The following is a 25,256-nucleotide window of genomic DNA, read 5'->3' as shown; positions in this document are numbered from 1 at the left end:
ATCCTCAGACCTATTATTTTCCTTGGCCAATCTGTATGGTTCGTCCTTGGATCAGATACTACTTCGAATTTCCTTTGGAAACCATAGATTGGCCCTCTTACCCTTTTTGTTTTTGTGCCAGACGGGAATTAACATTTGCTGCAGTTACTCCATGCGTTCCTTGAATGTTTGCCGTTGGCTATCCACTGCCATCCCTTTAAGTAACTCTCCCCAGTCTATCAAGTCCAACTCGTGTCTTATATCTTCATAGTTTCCTTTATTAAGCACCCTGGTCTCCGAATCAACTACTTCACTCTCCATCTTGATAAAAAATATTCTATCATTGGGTGATGCAGACTAGTCAGGTTGGGTGAAGGAAGTGAGTCAGGGAGAGGGAGGGCTTAGGGGAGGAAATGAGAGTAATTGGGGAGTCAGTTCTGTAGTTACCAGGCATCAGGCTGTGTTTTCACTTATCTAATATTTCCTGGTAACCATCCAGGTAGCCAAGTCTGAACAGTCCAAAGTCTCCGACTCGTTTGGAGACTTTTTCCAGAGGGCCCTCGGGATGTTGGAAGTTCAAACTTCCCAGGCAATTCCCATGGAATCCGTGCATTGGAACATCGAAGGGGTCACAGAGCGCATCGTTCGAGGTGCTTACGGCCTCCAACCGCCCAGAGACCGGAACATCTGGGCCATTGCTCATCAACGCTATCATAGGATTATAAAGACAGAGATAATGATACAAATCACGCCTAGATGACTATCCTCTGAAATACGCTTAATTCAGCACCTTGGAGGACTTGTGCTACAACTATTGTTATATTCATGAGTGCCAATATTTTATCACTGAATATAACACAGGTCACTTATCTCAACTGATTTCTAGCCACCCTTTCCCACAACATATTTTTATTATCAACTCTATATTCAATTCCATTTTGAAGGCTATTATTAAATCTATTTCCATGGGTTATTTGGGTAGTGCATTCTAATTCCAGTGATTTATAAAGGTATAACTTCCTTGCTTTTGTACCCTGAAACAAGCAACCTGTATGTTTTTTTTTTACTAATGTTATTCACTTGTTCTGCCACCTTCAACTTAAAATGTTTACCGAATTTTGTCTTGACAAAACTTACAAAGAAAACTTTCATTTACATAGCACTTTTAACATAATGAAATGCCGTAAGGTATAGTACAAGAAGCTTTTTCCCAGTGTGGAAGAGTCAATTGCAAGGGGGCATAGGTTTAGAGTGCGATGGCCAAGGTTTAAAGAAGGTGTATGAGGCAAGGTTTTTTCCCCCCAAACATGATGTGGAGATGCCGACGTTGGACTGGGATGGGAACAGTAATAGGTCTTGCAACACCAGGTTAAAGTCCAACAGGTTTGTTTCAAATGACTTGCTTTCAGAGCGCAGCTCCTTCCTCAGGTTTTTTTTATTTACACAGAGGGTAGTGGGAGCCTGGAACTTGCTGCCGGGGAAGGTAGTGGAAGCAGATACGATAGTCACTTTTAAGGGGCATCTTAACAAATAGATGAATAGGATGGGAATAGAGGGATATGGCCCCCGGAAGGGTCGGGTTTTTTAGTTCAGACAGGCAGCATGGTCAGTGCAGGCTTGGAAGACCGAAGGGCATGTTCCTGCTCTGTAATTTTCTATGTTCTTTGTTCTAAGACAAAGCACATATTCACACCGCTATGTTTTGGCCATTCAAGTGGGCATGGAACAAAGATTTCACCATTAGATTTGTTGAAATCCTAACATTAACTTTAATGTAAAACATGCTCGAATTTATTGTTGGAACAGAAATTTATCCATCTCTCATTGAAGATCGAAGGCCATTCAGAAGGGAAAATGACAAATTCGACATAACATGAACATTTCTATAAATGGATACCAGAATTGATCTCGAAACAAAATCCAAATCAAACAACTTACAAGCAAAGAAAAAGAAAACTGTGGGAAATATTTATTCAAAAAGGGAAACTGGCAAATGAAGTATGACATGAATAAAGATTATTTAGTCTATCAAGCGTCCACAAACCAATTGAGGCTGCTCAGTTTGCTTTGTGATGGACAGACTCCCTTTTATTTAGCTATTCCTTGTTAAAGGATATCCTTTGCATTTGACGTATAGCACAGCAGCCCTTTTGAGATTTTTTTATATTTATATAAATATGTCCTTCTGCTTCAAGGAAGCCCTCAGGAAAAGATTTGCAAACAAAATGTAATACAAACCAAGATTAATTTGTATTAATGAACACGAACATCAATATATTCTCTGCCTGCTAACTAGGGGAATTAAATTTCCAGCTAAAACATAATTTTATCAAAAATAAGCTTCTGATTAGGAAAGAGTTTATACAGGCTAGATAAATAACTATTGGAAATAGTTAATCCTGCTCCCAGCAGAAAAATTGATTTCAGTTCCAACAAAATGCACTTCAGATAGCATTAACCTAGATTCCTGTTCACAGTGCAGATTTCATACTTATAATTTTAGATTTCATACTATTTCTTTTAGAATTAAATAACTAATAACAAAATTATGTCTAGTAATTAACAGACACAAAACTGAAATGCTAAATTTATACCAATTCAAAAGTAACTATTAGTAAAGTGAATTACTCTCAGAACCTACTGATATCTATTAAAAAAATATGGATTTTTCGAACAATAAAACAATATAGATTTATTGCTTACTCTATCCCCTCAATAAACAGAAGTATCTTAAGTTTTAGCATTTGAAAATATGACAATAATTAGCAATTGAACCACAACAATAGTCAAAGCAAATGGGAACTGATGCACTGGAGGACAGCATTTTGAAGTTAATGATTCCTTATTAATAATGGAAATGACTCATAATTTTCACTATTTTCTATCATTTTAATTACTGTCAGTTCAAAATGAGATAGCACAGTACTGCAGCAAACAAGCAAGCACTACAGCATTCCATCCAACCTTCGACACCGAAGACAAAGGTATAAATATCTAATTTTCTGCAGTCAGCTTTTTGATGACTGATGAGACCATTGTTTTGCTAGGAATAAACATTCACAGAGTAAACAATAGACCCCACAAGATAGAGGATTGCACAGCGACCATGCAGCAAACTGAAAATGGCATTCACATGGAACAAGCATCATTTGCTTTGCTGTTCGCAGCAGAAATTATTTTTTGGAAATGCAACTCCTGAGAGGGGCAAAGAGTATGAGTGATTTTGTACATTTGGTCCAACGTCCTCGTCACAAAAAGGTGCAGAAACCAAAAGCAACCTTGTAGCATAGGGCTGAACTGCAGCAAAAATGACAAACCATTCATTTACTGTAGCAGTTCAACATCATTTATTAAACTATACCTTGCATGCCAATTTCTTGCAAAACAATAATGGAATAATTTAAATGTCAGTGGCATAATTGTGTTGCATACATGACTAGGAGCGAAATACTTGGCTATAATTTAGCCCAACACAAAAATTCAGATAAAGAACAAAGCAAATCACAAGGTCATAGGAAGCCAGAGATCTGGTTACAGGAGTGGTAAACTAATTTCCTGATGCTCATTATTAATGGTTTCCACCACATATGGTGTTTTCATTGAAATTTGTTCAAATCAATTGTTATGAAAAACTTAGGATTCCTTGCCATTTCCAAGAGCATTGCTGTAACAACATTCTAAGAATAACATACAAATACGCAAAATATTAGTTTGAGACAGCAAGGAAAATTCCACATTAAGCATAGAGAAGGGACAACAGAATACATTACCCTGAATTACCTTTGGGGCCATTACCTTTCATGTGTCTTGTTTAAATATCATAATTGAGGCTTTGAGTATCAAGTAATTTTTTTATTCAACCAAGTGCCCAAGTTATTCATAACCAACACACCAACGGCATTTCTTTAAAGTTAAATTACTCAACAAGGCAGCATTTTCTTAACAATACAATTCCTGTCTAACTGTATTCTCCGCTCAAGTAATTTTCATCTTCCTCACACCCTAGGCAACACTTGCTAGTCCAAACCAGTGACTTCTTCCCAGTATCAAAATTGGTTGTTCTAAGGGAAGGGATGCAAAATGTGACTACTAAAAACTCACTCACAATTTCCCTCTTTAAAGTAGAGCTCCTTGTCTTTGCAGCCTTCCTCCCAGAGATGGTTCAATTGGAACTGTATATTATTGACTATTAATGTTGGTGGCCTGTCTCAAGTCACAAAATATTTTAACAGCTGATTTTCTAAGTCGGTAACATATTAGCTAATGTATGTTCATGATCATCTGCAGTTACCCAGAAGCAGATTTTACACAACTCTAAAGGAATACCTGCACAGTAAATGTCAGTAGCCCCCTCAACATCTGCTATCAAAATAACATATCTAATTGCTCAGCACAGTATTTTAAATGTGACATTTAACGTTTAGTTACATTATAGAAATACAATTTTCCATACCATCTCAATTATCTTTTTAAAATGTTCACGAATTCACATTTCACAGCCACCCTCTAGACGTTCCCCTTCTTGGGCTCACATTCATTGACCCCCCCCCCCCCCCCCCCCCCCCCCCCCCGCAGCTGAGCAGGAACACCTCAAACAATTGTCATTCCAATTTTCAAGTTCTTTGTACCTTGAACAAGCATTTCTTTTAAAATACAATCGCACAGTGTATAGAAATATGACATGGGACGCAATTCCCAATGGTACAGCGACTAGCCGAATTGCAACCATCCCGCTTTTGCAAATTAAACTTGCGGGGTTACTAAAATAAAACACAAATCAAAGCATACATGTTTGCAATATGTGCACTGATTTGAAATCGCAACATACACAATCAAGTGATTTGGTCAATACAACTCAGTTGCACAGCGATTGCAACAAACCCCCGTCTCGACCAGTGCTTTTTATTTTGCCCATTTAAAGAGCAATGCACGGTGACTCCCAAAGGCAGGGTAAAATTTACTTTCTCTAATTTTTTGGGGTCAGGAGGGTGGAAGGAAGGGCTCCAGCCTTTCAACATGGGCCTAGCCCTGGTGCCAGCTGCTGTTTCACCATAAGCATTTGACAAAAGGAGGGACAAGACTTGTTCAGGCAGGGGAGCTGCTTTAGGAGCCATGCGACGTTCAGGGGAAGGGGGGGGGGGGTGGTTTTGGGATTGGGAAATGAGTCTTCTTCTCATACCTACACACACACAAACACAACACACAGATGTATATTTAAAGAATAAGAAAGCCTGTAGACATTCTGAATTGCGACCCAGCTCGGCGGGGTGTCACATACACACACTCACCCAGCTTCCCCCGAGATTCCTCCAGCTTCTGGACCTGGTTCTCCAGGAACAGCATCGCGATCACAAACGCCACAACCGCTAGAAGCTGCAATTTGGGCGGCATGATAATTCTTAGAAGCCCCATGAAATGATCAAGACATAACGCGAGCGGGGAAAGAGGGAGGGGGTGGTAAAAACGTTTGAAGGAAACCCACCCCCCTCAAGAACAGAGAGGGTCTAGGCGGGCGAGTGAAGACACCGGGCGGGGATCACCAGCGCCGAGAAGAGGTGAGGATTTTTCCCACTGCTTTGAGGCACATCGTCGGTGTCACTCAAGCGGAAAGTGAGGTTGGGTGTGTGATGTGGTTGTTGGTTGGGTTGGGGGGGAAGGATCGGCCTCCCTCTCTTTTTCTTGCGAGCTTCTCGCCGGCCTCGATCCACTCGCCAGGCTGAGCGCTCTCGGCGTCTGATTACCCTTCGCCTCGCGCGCAGCCAACCGCCTCCCGCCCCATCGCGCGCTCGCCTCCCCCCTCTCGCGCGCCGCTGCCTTCAAACACCAACCCCCTCCGCGCGCGCTCCAAACACCGCGCACGCGCGCATATCCTCCTCTCCCATCGCCGTGGACACACACACACACACACACTCACAGAGCGGGATCCGCCCTCCCCCTGATTGACGTCGCTTCTGCCGCCCCCATTGGTCCGCCTTCACGTCAATCTCAACGTCCTCCTCCTCTTCCAGCCCCGCGGCAATCGACCGTGAATTTTGCTTTAGCCGTCTGCTTCGTCCGCCTGTGAAACTTGCGTCTCCAAAAGGCGACGACGAAAAATCCTCCCCATCCGCTTCCTCCGAAATATTTAATTTGTTAAATCGGAGAGTTCGGAATATGCATTTTAAATTGAGTACCGTGTGATAATTTTCCCTCAGGCAGGGTGAGCTGTATGATTTCCTGGCCTGGGGCTTTCGGTGGTTCAAGATGGCTGCCGAGGCTTACTTGTTCTGGCTCTTCCCCTTATTAAATGTGGTAAATATTGAGCACTTTGATATCTATGCTTTTGCCTCTTTCTCTTGCCTCTCATTGCGGTTTATCGTTTATTTGCTGAAGGAAAGTTAACCGGATCTTGGCCGGGTATTTCCTCACATTTCACTGAACTGGGCCTCGTTCGAGGAAATTCAACTCAATCCGGACATGGTGTGCTGACGTGGGCTGCAACCGTGTCCTTAACTATTTAAAGATAATTAGTCGATTACAGTTGTTTTCTCCGCGCCTCCCTAAAAATTGCTTCATTTCGGATGTTCGTTGATGGCACGGTCGCAGTCAGAAAGTGGCTGTATGTTAAACTTTTTTTTTCCAAACTTGGTTGGTTCCGAAGCAAGTCTTGACGTTATCTTCCCTTCCGCGTTATGATTTCCATATTCATTATTTTGCGAATGTACGGTTAAATTTCAGTTTGTACAGTAACTGAATAGTTTAGTGAAACGCAAGAATGCGCACCCCACGCCACCGCCCACACAAGAAAAGACCAGGAAATCATTAGTGGACAAAGGTTGAGTTTTGAAAGCCTTGAGGTTGTAGAAGAAACGAAAGGTTTATTATAAGTGACGACACCCACAGTTTTATAATCCCGAGCGAATGTTAAATTTGGAGATTAATAGTTAAGTTTCGACATTGACGATGCAGGGAGCATAACAAAACTGTTTGGTATATTGGGAGGAACTCCCTGCTTCATCAAAATACATCGACCAGGTTAGGTTAATGTGACCTGCCCTTAAATCCGTTCTGACGTTCCTTAATTAATCGACGTTTGTCTACATCACTGTTAATGTTGTCCCGAATTATCCTTTATAAAAGTTTTTCTGCCACTGAGGTTAAATGGGCTGGTCTGTAGTTGCTGGGCTTATTTGAATTAACATTTTCAATGCTCCAGTCCTTTGGCGATATCCCTGTGTCAAAGATAGGACTGGAAGATTATGGCCAGTGTCTTCACAATTTCCACCCTCTCTTCCCTCTGTATTTTCAAGTGCATCTGATTCAGTCCAAATTACTTATCAACTTTAAGCACAGCCATTACCACCACCTTATGATTTTCCATTTAGCCCATTCAGTGCCTCAACTGCATAGCATTTCACTATGACTTTAGTAGCATTTTTCAGATAAATGCAAAATATAAGAACTAAGAGTAGGCAATTCAGCCCTCTAACCTGCTTCACCAATCAATATGATCATGGCTGACCACCTCTCGGCTTCAACTCCACTTTCCTGTCCGTTCTCCATAAACCTTCAACCCGTTACTGATTACAAATCTGTCTGCCTCAAATTTATTGCCCAGCATTCATCGCACTCAGATAGTGAATTCCACAGATTGTGACCCTTGGAGAGAAGTAATTAAACCTACTGCTTTTCACAGTAACTTCATTGCAGTGTTAATGTAAGCATACTTGTGATAAAGATTATTATTACCTCTTATCCTAAAATTATGACCCCCTCACTTGTTCCACAAGAGGAACCATCCACTATACATCAACTTTGTCCATACTGTTTATCATCTTGTACACCTCAATTAGATGTCCTCACGTTCTTCTAAAGTTGAGAGAGTATAGGCCTAAAATGCTCATCCCCTCTTAAGACAAACCAATCATCTCTGGAATCAATCTAGTGAACCTCTAAACTGCCTCTAATGCAACTACATCCTTCCTCAAATATGGGGACTAAAACTGTGCACAGTACTCCAGGTGTGGTCTCACCAATGCCATGTACAGTTACAGTTCACATTTTTTGCCTCTTCCATGCTCTTGTTTTTTGCCTCCAAACCCAGGGGAGATGGTGGAATAGTGGTATTGTTGTTGGACTCGTAAATCAGAGACCCAGAGTAATGCTCTGGGGATTCAGGTCCAATGCCCACCACTGCAAATGGTGAAATGTGAGTTCAATAAAAATCTGGAATTTAAAGTCTAATGGTGACCATAAAACCATTGTCGTAAAAACCATCTGGTTCACTGATGTTTTTGAGGGAAGGAAATCTGCCATCCTTGCATGGTCTGGCCTACGTGTGACTCCAGACCCATAGAAATGTGGTTGACTTTTAACTGCCCCTTCAAGGGCAATTAGTTATGGGTTATCAGGGGCTGTTTAGCACAGGGCTAAATCGCTGGCTTTGAAAGCAGACCCAGGCAGGCCAGCAGCACGGTTCAATTCCCATAACAGCCTCCCCGAACAAGCGCCGGAATGTGGTGACTAGGGGCTTTTCACAGTAACTTCATTTGAAGCTTACTTGTGACAATAAGCAATTTTCATTTCATTTATGCTGGCCCAGCCTGCGACACCTATGTCCCCATGAACGAATAATAAATAAATAAATTCCTCCTTGGCCCCACCCCTTAAAAACCAATAGAAAGCTTTTGGAATCTCTTTTGCATGGGCTTCCAGACTCTTCACATAACCTCTCTGTTTCATGCTCTTTTTTTGCTTCTTTGACTTCCCTCTGAATTTACTATATTCAGCCTGGTTCTCACCTGTCTTATCAATCTGTCATGTGCCCCGTGGTGGTTTTTTCATGCAGGGAGCTCTGGGTTTGATTGTCCTACCTTTCTCCCAATGGAGCTTGTGCTTATTTTAAATCCTTAAATGAGGATAGGATAGTCTTTTCGGGAGAAACAAATCCCAGACTGCTTCACCTTCCCTGCTAAGTATTACCTCTGAGTTCCAACATTTATCTCCAATGCCTTGATCTTTTCTGATAATCGGGAGATTGGAAGCGTTCATCCGAGACCAAATATGGTCTCACCAAGACTCTATACCAACTGACATAATTTCTCTGCTTTTCAGTTCTACTCCAATGTACTTTTTTTAATGGGCTTATTTAGCCTACTTTTAATAATTTGCTATCCATACCCCAAATCCTTCTGCTCATCTCCCCAATTTAGACAGTTGTATTCCAATGACTGGCCTGCTCATTCTTCCTACCAAAATGTAGCACCTCATACATATTTAAGTTAATTTCCTAACTGCAAACCCATTCTATAAATGTGTTATTTTTCTTATTAATTTACGGGATGTAGGCATTCCTGGCGAGGCCAGCATTTACTGCCCCTCCCTAGTTCCCCTTAACAAGGTGGTGGTGATCTGCCTTTTTGAATCACTGCAGTACTTGAGGCATAGGTACATCTACTGGCTGTTAGGGAGGGAGTTCTAGGATTTTGTCCCAGTGACAATGAAGGAACGGCGATATATTTCCAAGTCAGAGTGGTGATTGACTTGGAGGGGAACCTCCAGGTAATGGTGTTCCCAGGTATCTGCTGCTCTTGTCCTTCTAGATGGTAATGGTTGTGGGTTTGGAAGGTGCTGATTAACCTTGGTGAGTTCTTAACAGTGCTTCTTGTAAATGGTACACACGGCTGCTACTGTTCATCAGTGGCGGAGCGATTGAATGTGGAAGGGGTAGCAATCAAGGTTTTGGGTATGAGTTACTCGCTACAGGATTCCTAGCCTCTGACCTGCTCTTGTAGCCACAGTATTTTTATGGCGAGTCCAGTTCAATTTCTGGTCAATGGTAATCCCCAGGATGTTGATAGTGGGAGATTCAGTCATTTTATTGCCATTAAGTGTCATGTTTTCCTGCATATTCTTGCTGTCCTCTACCCTCAAATCTGTTGTGTTTTCAGATTTTGACAATGTATTTTATATTGCTGAGCTAGCACAGTTCATGCTCTGCTAGACACAATACACCAGAGATTTTGACCTGATACTGCTCTTTGTCGTAAAATATAAAGTTTTTCCTTGTTTTTCTTCAGTTTTCTCAATTTGGACTTCGTATTTCTTTTTCCCTTATTGGAAAAAAAACATTGGTGCAATTGTGTCTGACAATTCTTTTCCAAATTTATACCTTATTCATAAAATTTGTAGAAGTGCATTAAATAGTTCCAATTTAACATGAGATAAAATACAGTTTTCTTTGTTCGAAACATGACATGGGGTGGCGCGATTAACACTGCTGCCTCTCAGCGCCAGGGTCCCAGGCTCAATTCTGATATTGGATGACTCTGGATTTTACACGTTCTCCCCGTGCCTGCGCGGGTTTCCTCCGGGTGCTCTGGTTTCTGCCCTCAGTCCATAGATGTGCAGAGTAGGTGGATTGGCCCTGCTATGATTCCTTTTCATATTTGAAGGTTAGATGGGGTTGCAGGGATGGGATAGGGGAGTGGGCCTGCATGGGGTGCTTGTTTGGAGGGTTTGTGCAGATTCAATGGGCCGAATGGCCTCCTCCTGCACTGTAACGATTCTGAGGGGCTGCTCTACACCTGCTGTAAGGGATTATATTTAATGTATGTTGACATTTCATGCCTGTTGTGAGCAACTGCCCAAACTCTGGTAGCTATCCCTCAAATCACAAGTCAATAGTGTGATAGATGATTGCAACTCCAATAACAGTCAAGAATCTCCACACCATCCAGGACAAAGCAATCCCCTTGATTGGCTCTCCTCCCACCACTGACACAAAGTGGCAGCAGTTTGCACCACCTACAAGATGCACTGCAGCAACTTACCGAGGCTCCTTCAACAGCACCTTACAAACCTGTGACATCCACCGCCTGGAAGGACTAGCGCAGCAGTTGCTTGGAAACTGCACCACCTGCAAGTTCCCCTCCATCTGCCCAGTCCATCACACAAACCCGCCTCCCATCCATTGACTCTATCTACACCTTCCACTGCCTTGGGAAAGCGGGCAGCATAATCAAAGACCCCTCCCACCCGGCTTACTCACTCTTCCAACTTCTTCCATTGGGCAGGAGATACAAAAGTCTGGGAACACACATGAACAAATTTTAAAAATAGCTTCTTCCCCACTGTTACCAGACTCCTAAACAACCCTCTTATGGATTGACCTGACTAATACTACACTCCAGTCTGCTTCACCCGATGCCGGTGTCTATATATTTACTTTGTGTACCTTGTGTTTCCCTATTTTGTATTTTCTTTTCTTTTCATGTACCAAATGATCTGTTTGAGCTGCACACAGAAAATACTTTTCATTGTACGTCTGTACACGTGACAGTAAACAAATCCAATCCCAAGTTGTGCACCATCCTGACTTGGAAATATATCGCTGTTTCTTCACTGATGCTGTAGCAAAATACTGGAACTCTCTTCCCAACAACACTGGGTGTTCCTATGAGCCGTGGGCTGCACTGATTACTTAAGAACAGATTGTGCAGGTTGTGAAATATGGGATTGACTGCCTTTTAAAAGACATGTTTCAATCGCACATTTAGTTAAAGTACAAGTGCATTCATATTCCTCTAATTTAGTATTTGCACAAATCTGAAACTGCTTCACTCTAATGCTAAACTTTGAATGTAAATTGGATGCGTTTATGCAAACAGACTGTGAAGCAGAATGCGACCCTGTCCTTCAGGGAGTGTTGGTTTGCTTTGTTGTTTGTTGACGAAACCACTTTGCACCAATAATATACAGACCACAACATCTCTGCCCCAGTTCCTGGTCTGTATTAACTAATCCCAGTCGCTGCGCTAGAACACTATATTTGATTTTGCAGCATCCCTGGCGAAGAAAAATGGGGCAGTCAGCCAGGACTCTCACTCTTGGTAACTATCCATTAAACCTTTTGGAACATTTGTACATGTGAATGTTGAGTGAGAGCAGAATGCTGTTCCATTTTAATGAAATTTACATACATAATTAGCATTTTGGCTTCTGATTTGAATCTCTCAAAAAGACTCTCTAATACAAAAGCAAAATGCGGCAGAGGCTAAAAACAAAAAGAAAAATATCAGCAGGTCAGACAGCACCTATGGAGAGAAACAGAATGAACATTGTAGTTCAGTGATCTTTCGTCAAAACTGATGAAAGGTTAGCAACTTGAAACATTACCTCCTGTTTTTCCCCACAGATGCTGCCTGACCGGCTGCATTTTTCCAGATTATTTTTGTTCTCGTTGCAAAGGCTGAACTGTTGGAGCGCTGCTGGTGGCCATGGAACATGCCGCATCCAGGAGAAAGTTGGGGTGAAGGAATAATTTATTGAAAAGAAAGCAGATAGATCCGTACAAGATGGAAAAGGGTGTTCAGATAGGTCAGCACGTTTGGAGGTTTACCATTGAGAAGTTGAAGTTGACTGTTCTACCCCAGTTTCGTCTGTGCCACCTTTTGAGGGAGAGTTCAGTTGTACTTTTGATTTGCAATGATTGCTTCTTGAGTGTTGGGGCAAGTTTTATCACATTGCCCATTTCAAGAAAACAGTGAGCACTCATGTTTGACTTCCATAACAAGTTACTGAAGTACGTGCAGCAAAGTTTTGTGGACTGAGCAAAGCACTAAAAATGAGTTGAACTTGTGCCAATGCATAATGAGGCCCATCATTTCATCCTATTTAAATACAGTTTTGGTTTCAATCTTTGTTATTTTGAAATCCCTTTAGTTCTCTCTGAAATCTGGGAGCTTGGTTAAACAAGAATAATGCAGATCTAGAATTTTAATTGCAGTCTTCTGCCATCGCCTAAACTGACTGTAGCTTTGAGCATTAACTAACCTGCGGCTGCCATTCTTGGATTACTAGCTTTCATTCTCTAATGAAGACAAAATACTTGCATTTGTATAGCACTGTCATAACCTCTCGACATCCTAAAGTGCTTTGCAGACAATGAAGTAATGACAAAGCTTCTTTTTATAAATACTATATGTCCAAAAAATACATTTCATCTTTCTGAAGCATTGTTTTAGTATCCTAGTTTGTAAAATCCTTAGTTACAGAGGCAGATTGGGGCAGCTCAATCCTTTTGAGGCCTTTCAGTGCTGTTGAGAAACTATGATATGTCAATACAAGTCATAATATCTGGAACTCCCTCCCACACCATCGTAACTACAAAGCTGCCAACTGTCGCTGCTTGGGAACATTTATTTATGATTTTTCCACCAAGTGTCTCAGAATCATTTATGTTTGAGGAAGTTTCTAATCATTGTAGCTGTGGTTGGTCATCAATCTCTTTATTTTCTCCAATAATGACAGTTCTGAAAATTCACTTGTCACCTGGTGACCCAGTCACTTCTAATTGGACTTGTCACAAAACTGTCAGCCGTTTAAAAATTCTGTAGCATGTGAATCTCGCTGTTCCTCACTATTGCAGAATACAAATGTGCATCTTAAATAGTTGGCTTTAACATTCTGCAAATATACATTTTGGATGAACCATCTATTTTTAATCCTTGCAGGGTTTATTTTGCCTGTCCTGTAAAAATCTATTGCGTATCACCTAATTCCCCACTGTTGGGACAAAGTACAATATAAATTTGGAAGTCTTTGCATGGGGAACAAAAGGACTATAGGGATTTTCAAGCTTACAGTTGTGTAAAACAAAAATTGTCCTGGATCAATTGTGATGACCATTCCCTCCTCCCAATCTGTGTGTTGATGCTCATCGGGTTTTTGAAGTACCTATTATGGTTTTGAACTTTCGTGTAATGTTCTTTAGGGCGGCGCAGTGGTTAACAGTGCTACCTCACCGCGCCAGAGACCCCGGTTTGATTCCGATCTTGGCTGACTGGGTGGAGTTTGCATGTTATCCGCCTACCTGTGTGGGTTTCCTCTGGGTGCTCCAGTTTCCTCCCACAGTCCAAAGATGAGCAGGTTAGGTGGATTGGCCACCCTAAATTGCCCTTGGTGTCCAAAGATTAGGCGTGATCACGGATAGGATGGGGGTGGGCCTAGATGGGGTGCTCTTTCAAACAGTCGGTACAGACTCGATGGGCCGAAAGGCCTCCTTCAGCACCATAGCATTTCTGAGTTTGGGGATTGGATGTAACTCCTTCGCTAAGTTACAAGGAGTGGCTTTAGTCTGAAGACCCGCACATCCAGCCAAAGGAACAGCTTCCTCCTCACCGCTGCAAGACTCCTCAACGACTCCCCCTCAGACTGATCTGTTCCCTCTAAGAACACTATTCACAATGTCCTATGCTGCTCTTACTCGTGTATTTGCTTTGTTTGGCCCCTTGTTCCACACTGTAACCAATCACAGTTTGTCAATGTACCATTTGTCAATGTTGATTATTCTTTTTGTCTGCTGTGCAAGTACTGTGCACGTTCCCTCGGCCGCAGAAAAATACTTTTCACTGTACTTCAGTACATGTGACAATAAATCAAAACAAATTTGCTTAATTCTGTACCTTGATTTATGGTCCTGTATGTTTATCCTTTGCATAAGCAAACTGGCATATTTCATAAGACGCACAGTTTACCTCTGGCAACCATAATATAATTTAGAATAAAGACCATTTTCTAAATGGTGGATGGAGTGCCAATTGAGACTGCTTTGTCCAGGATGAAGTGGCATGTTATTGCAGCTGCAAAAACCTGCATGCTATGAGCATTTCATCACATTCTGGATTTTGGCCTGTAGTAACATAGCTTTAAGGAATCAGAAGGTGAACCACTCATCACAGATTATACAACTTCTTGATTTTCTCTAGTGAACATGCCATTTGTGGAGCTGGGTCAGTTGAATTTCTGATTGTGACCCCCATGAATGTAGTTGGAGGAGGAGGGATTTGACGATAGGAATGTTAAAGAACAATGGTTCAGCTCTCTATGGCGTGGTCATTGTTTGTCTCCTGTCAGCTCAAACCTGTAAGTTGTTAGGGTCACTTTTGCTGATCTCTCTTCTCTTTAGTTTTATCAATTTAATTTTGGTGTGTTATCTCTCACTTTTTTTATTTTATGGGATGGGTGCATCGCTGGCTTGGCCAGCATTTATTAACCATCTGCAATCGACCTTGAACAGGTGTTGATGAACCATCTTCTTGAATTACTGGAGTCTATATCCATCATGCTGTTAGGAAGGCAAATTACAAATACTAATTGATATCTTTCCATTTCCAGTTGATTGACAGTACGTGTGTGTCCATATTTTCAGGTATCTATGTGTGGTGCAGATCTGTCATCGGAAGCCTGCCGTGAACTTGGATTTTCCAGTAACTTGCTCTGCAGCTCTTGTGATCTCCTGGGACAGTTCAGTCTCAACCAGCTGGATCCACACTGCAGACAATGTTGCCAAGAGGAGGTCCAGTTAGAAACGAAAAAGGTATTGCTTTTTAAATTAAGTACTATTATAAACAGAATAACTCGGATTATTTAGTTGTCTAGACACGATCAGCAATTTTTGACTTCCGAATTCGCTGTGTTCAATTTATTCTTTAAGTGTGTGGTGGGTCGTGGGGGCCCATATCACTTTTAAACATAGATGCAAAGATATTGGCGAACGTGCTGGCAGATAGGCAGGAGGAGTGCCCCCCGGAGGTCATAGGTGAAGATCAGACAGGGTTTGAGAGAGGGAAGCAGCTCTTTTCAAACATTAGGAGGGTATTGAACGTGGTTATGGCACTGACGGAGGGGAAGGAAACAGAGGTGGTTGTGGCATTGAATGCCGAGAAAGCGTTTGACCGGGTGGAATGGGGGTACTTGATGGCAGTTCTGGCGCTGTTTGGGATTGGACCAAGATTCGTGGACTGGATAAAGCTACTGTATAATGAGCCGAGGGCAAGTGTCCACACAAATAACATCAGCTCAGTATACTTTACTCTCCACCATGAGGCTAGGCAGGGATGTCCTGTGTCCCCCCCCCTGCTGTTTGCAGTCACGATTGAGCCATTGGCCATCGCGTTAAGACGTTCGGGGATATGGAAAGGGACAGTGAGGGGAGGGGGATAGAGCATGAGGTGTCCTTGTATGCCAATGACTTGCTATTATATGTGTCAGAACCGAGTGTGTCATCGGGGGAATACTGGAACTGCTTCGGGTGTTTGGGTCTTTCTCGGGTACAAATAAATCGAGACGAGTGAATATTTTGTGTTGTCTCGGCCAGGGGTGGGGGGGGGGCTGCCATTCTGTAGGGCAGGGATTCACTTTAGATACCTCGGGGTTCAGGTTGCTCGCAATTGGGGGGGCTCCGTAGGTACAACATTTCCAGTTTGATGGGGAGGGTGAAAGCTGATCCAGTAAGGTGGGATGGTCTCTCTCTCTCACTGGCGGGTGGGGTACAGGCGGTTAAAATGAAGGTGTTGCTGCGATTTCTGTTTATTTTCCAATGCTTGCTGATTTTCCTGCCAAAGGCATTTTTTAGAGAGATTTGAGGGATGATTACCTCGTTCATATGGGGAGGGAAGGTGGCCAGAATTAGAAAGGTGCTACTACAGAGAGGAAGGCAGGCAGGGGGTTTGGGTCTACCAAACCTGTTGTATTATATCTGGGCCACGAATGTGGAGGAGGCACGGTGCTGAGTCAGAGGGGTTGACTTCCAGTGGGTCAAATGGAGAAGAGTTTGGGTCGGGGGTCATGATTGAAGGCGCTAGCCACAGTGCCGCTCCGACGGCCCCGGAGAAATACTCGGTGAGTTCGGTAGTAATAGCTTCGTTGAGAATTTGGAGGCAGTTTCGCCAACACTTCGGGTTGTGGGCACTTCGGGGGAACCATAGATTTGAGCCAGGAAAGCGGGATGGAAATTTTCGGAGATGGGAGGAGAAAGGAATTAGAACACTAAAAGATTTGTTTCTTGGGGGGGTCGGTTTGCAGAATTGAAGGGGCTGGGGGCGAAGTATGGGCTGGAGCAGGGGGATGTATTTCGATACATGCAGGTTCGAGACTTTGCCAGAAGGGGGGGGGGGGTGCAGGCAAACCACGTTCATATGATTTGGTCCTGTCCAAAGCTGGAGGATTACTGGAAGGAGGTGTTTAATCTTTCAAGTGGTGAACGTGAAACTGGACCCTGGCCTTCAGGAGGCCATATGCGGGTTGTTGGACCAGCTGGGGTTGGAAACGGGTGTGGAGGCAGATGTTGTAGCCCAAAGGCTGATGATGTTGATCACCCGAAGACAGATTCTGTTGGCATGGCGATCAACCTCTCCACCCTGTGGCGTGGCGGGGGTACCTGCTGGAATTCTTGACACTCAAGAAGGTCAAATTTAAACTGAGGAGAAGGATGGAGGGGTTCTACAATTCATGGGCATTATTCATTGTGCACTTTCGAGAATTGGATTACATCGAACATTAGTGGGGTGTGGTGTGGTGGGAGAGTTGGGGGGGGAGGGGGTTTGTGTGTGTTAATGGTGACTATGGGTGATTTCTGATTCCTTGTTATTTGTTCATGTTAACATGCGGGCTAATGTTGTGGGGTTTGGTGGGAGGATGGGATTATTGTTATTGATATGGGTATTGGCATTGCATTCGTTACTGATTATTGTTTACTGTTGGGTGTAAATTTGAGAGAAAATGTGGAAAAGGAGGAGAATAAAAATATTTTTCAAAAAAGTGATTAGTGTGTGTTTTACAAATCATGAGAAGTGAAAGTGCTCTGATGATGCATTTAGATACTATACCGAGATAAACGTTTGAAAGCTGCACAAAGTAATTTAGTGTATGCATTCTTTCGTTTTTTTATATCTCACACCAAGAACTGTTTATAATGATGGGTAATTTAGTGGGATATGTTCTTTGGTATTGGTGCATAATTTTGTGGTTTCAGATGATTAACCTCCTAAACTCCGTGAAGATGCCAGATTATCAATGTGAATTGATGTCAAATCACTTGTTTGCACGGAGATAATCTCCACTTTTAAAACAAATAGCAGGACTAATGTGAGCCACTAATAATGTGGCGTTTAATATTGGGTGTAATTTAAGTCCACCTTCTTGACATTTTAAGGCTTGAACCTTATGAAGTGTTTGCAGGATCAGAAAAGCAACTTTTATTTCCGGGAGCTTGATTAAATCTGGTTATTTGGTGTGTTGTCTAAGTGGCGGCATTTCAGATTCCCTGTTGATGTCAAATGGATTTTGAACTGCTAGAGGGAATGATAATTACCAGCTTCTTTCTCCACAATTGACTGTCCATTTAAAACGCCTCTCCTGCCCGTTCCACCTTAGCTCCAGCAATGAGCCTAAGGAACTTGCAGACTTCTTTGTCACTAAGGTTAAGACCATCTGTTAAGTGGCCTCTGGCACTGTTCACCCTCACCCCCTGACCCGACCGTCACTATGCCCTAGACTAGAACTTTCATTTTTCTCCGGTTTCTCTCCTATTTCTGTCCATTCTTTTCACCACCACCATCCCCATCTCCCCGTATCCTCTCCAAACTCATTTTGTCCTGAGACTCACTTACCTCTTGCTCTTGACGCCGTTAACACTAAACGGCCACCCACGCAGCTACCTTTGCAGACCCCCGATGCAAGCTGATTCTGCACGTAGTTACTTCAGCATGTCTGCAGCCTTTGATAGAATATTGAACATACAGTGCAGAAGGAAGCCATTCGGCCCATCGAGTCTGCACCGACCCACTTTAGCCCTCACTTCCACCCTATCCCCGTAACCCAATGACCCCTCCTAACCTTTGTTTTGGTCACTAAGGGGAATTTATCATGGCCAGTCCACCTAACCTGCACGTCTTTGGACTGTGGGAGGAAACCGGAACACCCGGAGGAAACCCACACACACGGGGAGAACGTGCAGATTCTGCACAGACAGTGACCCAGTGGGGAACTGAACCTGGGACCCTGGCTCTGTGAAGCCACAGTGCTAGCCACTTGTGCTACCGTGCTGCCCTCTAATAAGCTGGACCATCCTCGTCAACAACTCTTCTTCGTTGTCCAGCTGAATGGAACTATCCTCACAGGTTCACTTCTTCTTTCTCTGTTCATAGCCAGGTTCAGTTGTTCCTTTTTGTTCTGTCACTTGAGGAGCACGTTCCTCGGCTCAGAGCTGTGAAATCAATCTTGATTTGGCATCATCCAACTGTGCAGCAGTCCCTCCAGACTGCACTGGAGGGTCATCCCAGATTATATACAAAAGTCTCGTGGTTCACTGGGCTGATTCCTGCGGTGAAGGAGTTGTCTTAGAAGAAATGTTTGAGCACGTTGGACCTGTAGTCATTTGAATTTAGTAGAATCAGTGAAGATTCTGAGGGGATTTGACAAGGTGAATGCTGGAAGAATGCTTCCTCTTGTAGGGGAATCTAGAACTGGGGGATTCAATTTCAAACTAAGGGGCTCACATTTAAGACTGTGATAAAATGGGATTTCTTCTCGGAGAGTCCTTAGTCTTTGGAATTCTCTCCTGCAGAGACCAATCGAAGCTGGGTCATTAAATATATTCAAGGCCAAGTTAAATAGTTTTTTAATCTGGAAGGGAGGGTTTTAAGGGACAGACAGGAAAGTGGCGTTACGGTCACAATCAGTTAAGCCGTGATATTGGTGAAGCAGGATCAATGAACGAATGGGCTACTCCTATTTCCTGTGATCTTGTAAGTGGAGCTCAAACTTTCAATTACTGACTAAGTTGAGAGTGCTGCCATTGAACCAAGGCTGGCACATTTACATTGATACCCCATAAACCTCATTTTCCACCTGCAGAAAGCAACCTTTTATGCTTTCGAAGGATCATTGATTATCTTTGGGATCATATTTTGCACTTTCTTTTGGTTTGAGTTGCACAAATATTGAGTAATTCTGTATTTTCCATATGAACACTAAGATCTGCTGCCAATGTGGTTTGATTATTGAATGGCCAGGTTAAACATAAATGTCTCGCTGCTGGTTATTTTCATGTCTGTGAACAAGCTGAACAATTAAAGTTGAGGTTATTGTTATCACTGACCGGTGCGGACCTTCCCATTTGAAAGAAGGGGAAAGGAGAATGTAGTTGCCAGCTGAAAAGTTGAGAATAGCAACTTGAAATAATTGCATATGCACAGTTTTTATTTTGAATAGAACTCTGGAAACGACTTTGGAATATATAAACAACTGCGTTATAATGTACTGGCAGCCAGCGTTGCTGAATTGTTCAGAAAATAGTTCTACTGTGAAATACTGAACCAATAAATGTTTTGCAGTTAACACAAATAAAATTATTTTATAGATTTTGGAAACCTCCCTAATTTTCATTGGTGATGGAGAAGGATATGGTGGGCTGCTATTTTCTATATCAGTAGTTTTTTCATCCATATATTTAACGATCATTTGGAAATGGTCAATCATCCCTTCATGACAATCAGTCATCTGCTCTTGGTAAATTGTTAATTTTTTTCATTTGTTCATGGTCATCATGTGGGCTCTGCTGGCAGGACCAGCACTTGCTGCCCTTGAACTAAGTGCTCGGCCATTTCAGAGGGCAGTGACAAGTCAACTGGTGTAACATGTAGGCCAGACCAGGTAAAGACCACAGATTCCCTTCCCTTAATGACATTGATGAACTGGATGGGTTTGTTCTTTTTACAACCATCAGTGGTAATTGGCATGGTCATCGTTACTGAGACTAGCTTTATCTCCCAGACTTATAAATTAGTTTTAAATTCCACCAGCTGCTATTGGCACGGGCTTCTGGATTACCAATCCAGTGACATTTACCTTTGTGCCACTGCCTCCCCAAATATTGACTTTATTTGCTTTCATTTCAAAGATACTGGGCTGGATTCTCGCCTGTAGGGATGCTCCATTTTGCCGGGGGTTTCCCGATGGCGTGGGTCTGCCCCACAGTGGGAAACCCCATTGACCAGCTGGCGAAACAAAGCATGCCGCTGGCGTGCTGAACCAGAAATCTGGTGTGGTGGGACGGAGACTCCAGCCCACTGTTTGATCACTATTATAAAGTTCCTTTTCATAGAATCACAGAATCGTTTGGTAGTGTAGAATTTTGAGTACTGCTGAAAAAATACATTCTGTCAAAACTTTTCATCTTGCACTCATCAGGAAAATCTTAAGAATACTGATGTCAGGTGAAAAAACAACTTTATAAAGTATGCAAAAAGATTGGTTGGCAAGTGGACTCTGACTGGTAGAGGCATTGCCATGGAGAATGCACCAGTTGGAGATTGCACCAGTTGATGGTGATTGACAGTTAACTGCTTGTTTGAGACATTGTTTGAGAATTTAAACCAGGCAGTTTGACTCTTTTTAGTCAGGACATTGTCACGAGGAATAGAGCAGCGAATGGCTATCATTTATTTTTCTGAAACTGGTGCAAGGTTTATATGTTCTTGCTATCAGCAAAGAACATAATCCTACGACCACACACCACATACACAAACATTCTTCCTTTTCAGACATTTAGAAACTGTAAGCAATATTCATGGCACAGCTGAGGCCACTCTGCCCATTGTGTCTGTGTAGCTGAAAAATCTCCTCTGTACACTGTCTGGAGCAATTGCATCTTTCTGTATGGCCAGAAACTACACACAGTACTCAAGTTGTGGTTTAAACAGTGTTTTATATAGCTCTAGCATAACCTCCTTGCTCTTTTATTCTGTGCCTCAACTAATCAAATAAAGTATTCCATGTCTTTTTAACCACCTTTTATCGACCTGTCATGCTGCATATTGGAAACTGTGGCTATGTACTCCATACCTCACTTCCTCTGCGCTTCACCGTATCCTCCCAGTGTTGACTGCCCCAAATGCATCCCCCTAAACTTCTCTTGGTTGGCATTTGGCTCTTTTTTGCCCACCATTGATAGCTTCCTGTAGTCTACAGTTACCCTCCACACTATCAGCCACTCAGACAATTTTTGTGATGTCTACAAACGCCTTGATCGTGCCCCCTAAATTAAGTCGAAATTAGTAAAAGCAGGGGACCTAGTACTGAGCCCTGTGGAACGCCTGGCAACCATTACCCTTCGTTTCCTGCCACTGATCCAATAGCTTATAAATTCCCCTGAATCCTATTGGCTTTTTTAACCAGTCTGCCATGTCAGACTTTGTCAAAGAACATAGAACATAGAACAGTACAGCACAGAACAGGCCCTTCGGCCCTCAATGTTGTGCCGAGCCATGATCACCCTACTCAAACCCACGTATCCACCCTATACCCGTAACCCAACAACCCCCCCTAACCTTACTTTTATTAGGACACTACGGGCAATTTAGCATGTCCAATCCACCTAACCCGCACATCTTTGGACTGTGGGAGGAAACCGGAGCACCCGGAGGAAACCCACGCACACAGGGGGAGGACGTGCAGACTCCACACAGACAGTGACCCAGCCGGGACTCGAACCTGGGACCCTGGAGCTGTGAAGCATTTATGCTAACCACCATGCTACCCTGCTGCCAAAAAGATCTTGCTAAAATACATGTCGATGACATCAACTGCACTATCCTCATCAATCACCCTTGTCACTTACCCAAAAAATCAATTTAAGTTAGTCAGACACAATGTTCCCTCAATAAATCTATGTTGACTGTCCTTGATTATTCTGTGCCTTTCTAAGTGACTGTTTAGCCTGTCTCAAGACTTGGGTGGTGGCATGTAGGAGAAAGTCGTATACTTGGTAGCTCCCACCAGGGTACTTGTTTTTTGGTCCTTTTTGCCGGATTCTCGAGCAGTTTGGGTGAACAAACTCTGCCTAGCTAAAGGTTTAGTGAACCCGTCAGCAAAATAATGTTGAAAATTTCAACTAAATACCAGTGGAAAGAAAGTTACAAGTGGAAGCCTTTCGACAGATTCAGTTCACATGGCTCACCAGTAAGGAAGATGGCAGACTCCTCTTCAGTGGATGCAGCCGTTCATTTCACGGTGGATATGCTGGCAAAGGTACTGGTCTCTGAGATTGAGAAGCAGTTTGGGCAGCACTTCGAAAAACAAGGGCAGGTGATGAAACCCTCAAAAAATTGATTGAGGCGGCGCTTGGTCTGATTTGGGAGACGGTGGAGAAAATCTTGGAAGCTGCGAGAAAGCAAGGAGAGGTGGTGAAGAGTGGAAAAAATCCTGTCAAAGCACAGGGATCAAATCACAGCTGGAGGCTGAGATCCCACTGGGGGAAGAGAAACAAGATCCTGAAGGTGAAAGTGGATGACCTGGAGAACAGGTCAAGAAGACAAGACCTCAGAATCATGGGGTTGCCGGAGGGCCTGAATTCCATTGAGTAGTTTTCTCAGATTTTCAGGAAGCTGTTGTGGGAGGGGCGAGAGTGGGGGGGTCAGATGTCCCATCAAGATTGGATAGGGCCCACCGAACTCTCTGACAGAAGCCTTGGTGAATAAGTCATCACAGGCAGTGGTGGAATGATTCCACAGTTTCCGAGGGAAGAAAAGGGTCCAACAGTGGGCCAAAGGAAATTGGGACTAGATGGGAGGGGAGCACTGTTCTGATTTATCAGGACATTGGCATTTTTGGAGGGTCTGGAATTTCTGGTGAAGGGGAGGAGGAGTACGAAGAGTTGGAGCCACCGTTCGATTCTGAAGAAGTCTTAGCAGCTATAGGACAGATGCAAACTGGTACGGCTGCAAGACTGAATAGGTTTCTGGTGGAATATTATAGGACAGTTTTACAGTGGGGCAGACAGTCCGGGGGGCCTTGCACTGCCTAATTTCCTTTTTTTATTACTGGGTGGCCAACATCAAAAAGGTGCTGGGCGGTGTAGTGACCCAGACTTGGGTCTTTGCCAAAGTTGGCACCTATTTGTTCAAATCACCTGTTTGAGCCGGCAAAGTTTAACACCATGTTTGGGCGTGGGGAAAGAAGGGGTTAGAGAGAATAGGAGACTTGTTTTTGATGGGGCGATTTGTCAGCTTCCCGGAACTAATGGTGAAGTACGGGCTCTCTGGGTCCAACTCATTTAGATATCTCCAGGTTCGGAATTTAGTGCAGAAGACTTTCCCGTGGAGCCGCCCAGCATCACTAATGGAAAGGATCCTTTTATTTGCAGGTTCAGAGGAGGGGAACATATAGGGAATCTATGGCCTGATCCTTTCAGAAGAAGCAAACTCAGTGGATGGATTGAAAGTGAAGTAGGAGGGAGAGCTGGGACTTGTAGAAGATGATGAGTTGTGGAGTGAGGCCCTTCTCAGGGAGAGCTCAATGTCCTCGTGTGAGACTGGGCTTGATCCAGCTAAGGTAGTGTTTCAGGTGCACCTAAAATTCCAACTCCACCAAGTGCTCCGGCATGATTCGGGGATCTAATGGAGTTTTTGGACGTAGAGAAGGTTAAGTACAGGGTGAGGGGATCAGTCAGGGGGTTCTATTGAAGGTTTTATTACTTTAAGGAACTAATCGCCGTCAGTTGTTAGGGGGGAGGGGAGATTGTGTCTGGGGGAGGGTCTAGTCACAGGGGATGTGGGATGATACCCATCATTTTGTTTTTTTCTTGTTGGATGTTTTGGGGGGTTATAAAAATTTGCATGTTTTGTAAGATTTGGTAAAATTGAAAAGCTTTTTTTAAAAAAAATATTTTTAAACAAAATAACCCGACTCAGAATTGGTTCCAATAGTGTACCCACTAATGAGGTCAGACTGACTGACCTGTAGTTATTCTGTCTATAACGTGCTCCACTTTTAAACCAAGGTACAACGTACACAGGTCCCACATCAGAGATTAGTGGGTAAAATTAAAGCAAGTGGGATTGGGGGTAGTGTATTGATGGATAGGAAACCTTTTGGCAGACAGGAAACAAGGAGGAGCAATGAACGGGTCTTTTTCCAAGTAGCAGGCAGTGAGCAGTGGGGTCCCGCAAGGATCAGTGATTGCTAGGACCCCAGCTGTTCAGAATACATATATTAATGATTTGGATGAGGGGACTAGATGTAATATCTTCAAAATTGCAGATGACACAAAGCTGGATTGGAGGGTGAGCTGTGAGGAGGGTGCAGAGATGTTTCCGTGTGATCTGGACTAGTTGAGTGAGTGGGCAAATGCATGGCAAATGCTGTATAATGCTAATAAATGCAAGAACAGAAAGGCAGATTATTATTTGAATGGCTATAGGTTGAGAGAGGGGGGATGTGTAATAAGACCTGGGTGCCATTGTACACGAGTAACTGGAAGTAAGCATCTCGGGGCAAAGATTACAAAGAAGGCCTTTTAGTGATAGGATTAGAGTACAGGAGCAGTGATGACTTGTTGCAGTTATATAGGGCCTTGGTGACAATACACCTGGAATATTGTGTGCAGACTTGATCTCCTTTATCTGATGAAGGATGTTCTTGCTTTGGAGGGAGTGCAGCGAAGATTTACCAGACTA

General features: G+C 43.1%; 2 protein-coding genes across 2 annotated transcripts in view; one reads left to right on the top strand and one right to left on the bottom strand.

The window, feature by feature from the left end:
- Positions 1–5,759, bottom strand: part of LOC119964379 (heparan sulfate 2-O-sulfotransferase 1) — a 362,490-nt gene extending 356,731 nt beyond the window's left edge. The window contains exon 1 of the mRNA XM_038793773.1: positions 5,268–5,759. Within this exon, the coding sequence (XP_038649701.1) occupies positions 5,268–5,391 (124 nt within the window). The 5' untranslated portion in view covers positions 5,392–5,759. The remainder of the gene's footprint in view (positions 1–5,267) is intronic.
- Positions 5,760–6,023: 264 nt separating this feature from the next.
- Positions 6,024–25,256, top strand: part of selenof (selenoprotein F) — a 66,233-nt gene continuing 47,000 nt past the window's right edge. The window contains exons 1-2 of the mRNA XM_038793772.1: positions 6,024–6,270; positions 15,170–15,337. Of these exons, the coding sequence (XP_038649700.1) occupies positions 6,223–6,270; positions 15,170–15,337 (216 nt within the window). The 5' untranslated portion in view covers positions 6,024–6,222. The remainder of the gene's footprint in view (positions 6,271–15,169; positions 15,338–25,256) is intronic.

This window comes from Scyliorhinus canicula, chromosome 4, assembly GCF_902713615.1.
Source record: "Scyliorhinus canicula chromosome 4, sScyCan1.1, whole genome shotgun sequence".
Lineage (NCBI taxonomy): Eukaryota > Metazoa > Chordata > Chondrichthyes > Carcharhiniformes > Scyliorhinidae > Scyliorhinus > Scyliorhinus canicula.
The sequence above is the reverse complement of the archived record's forward strand: the minus strand, read 5'-3'. Positions and strand labels throughout refer to the sequence as shown.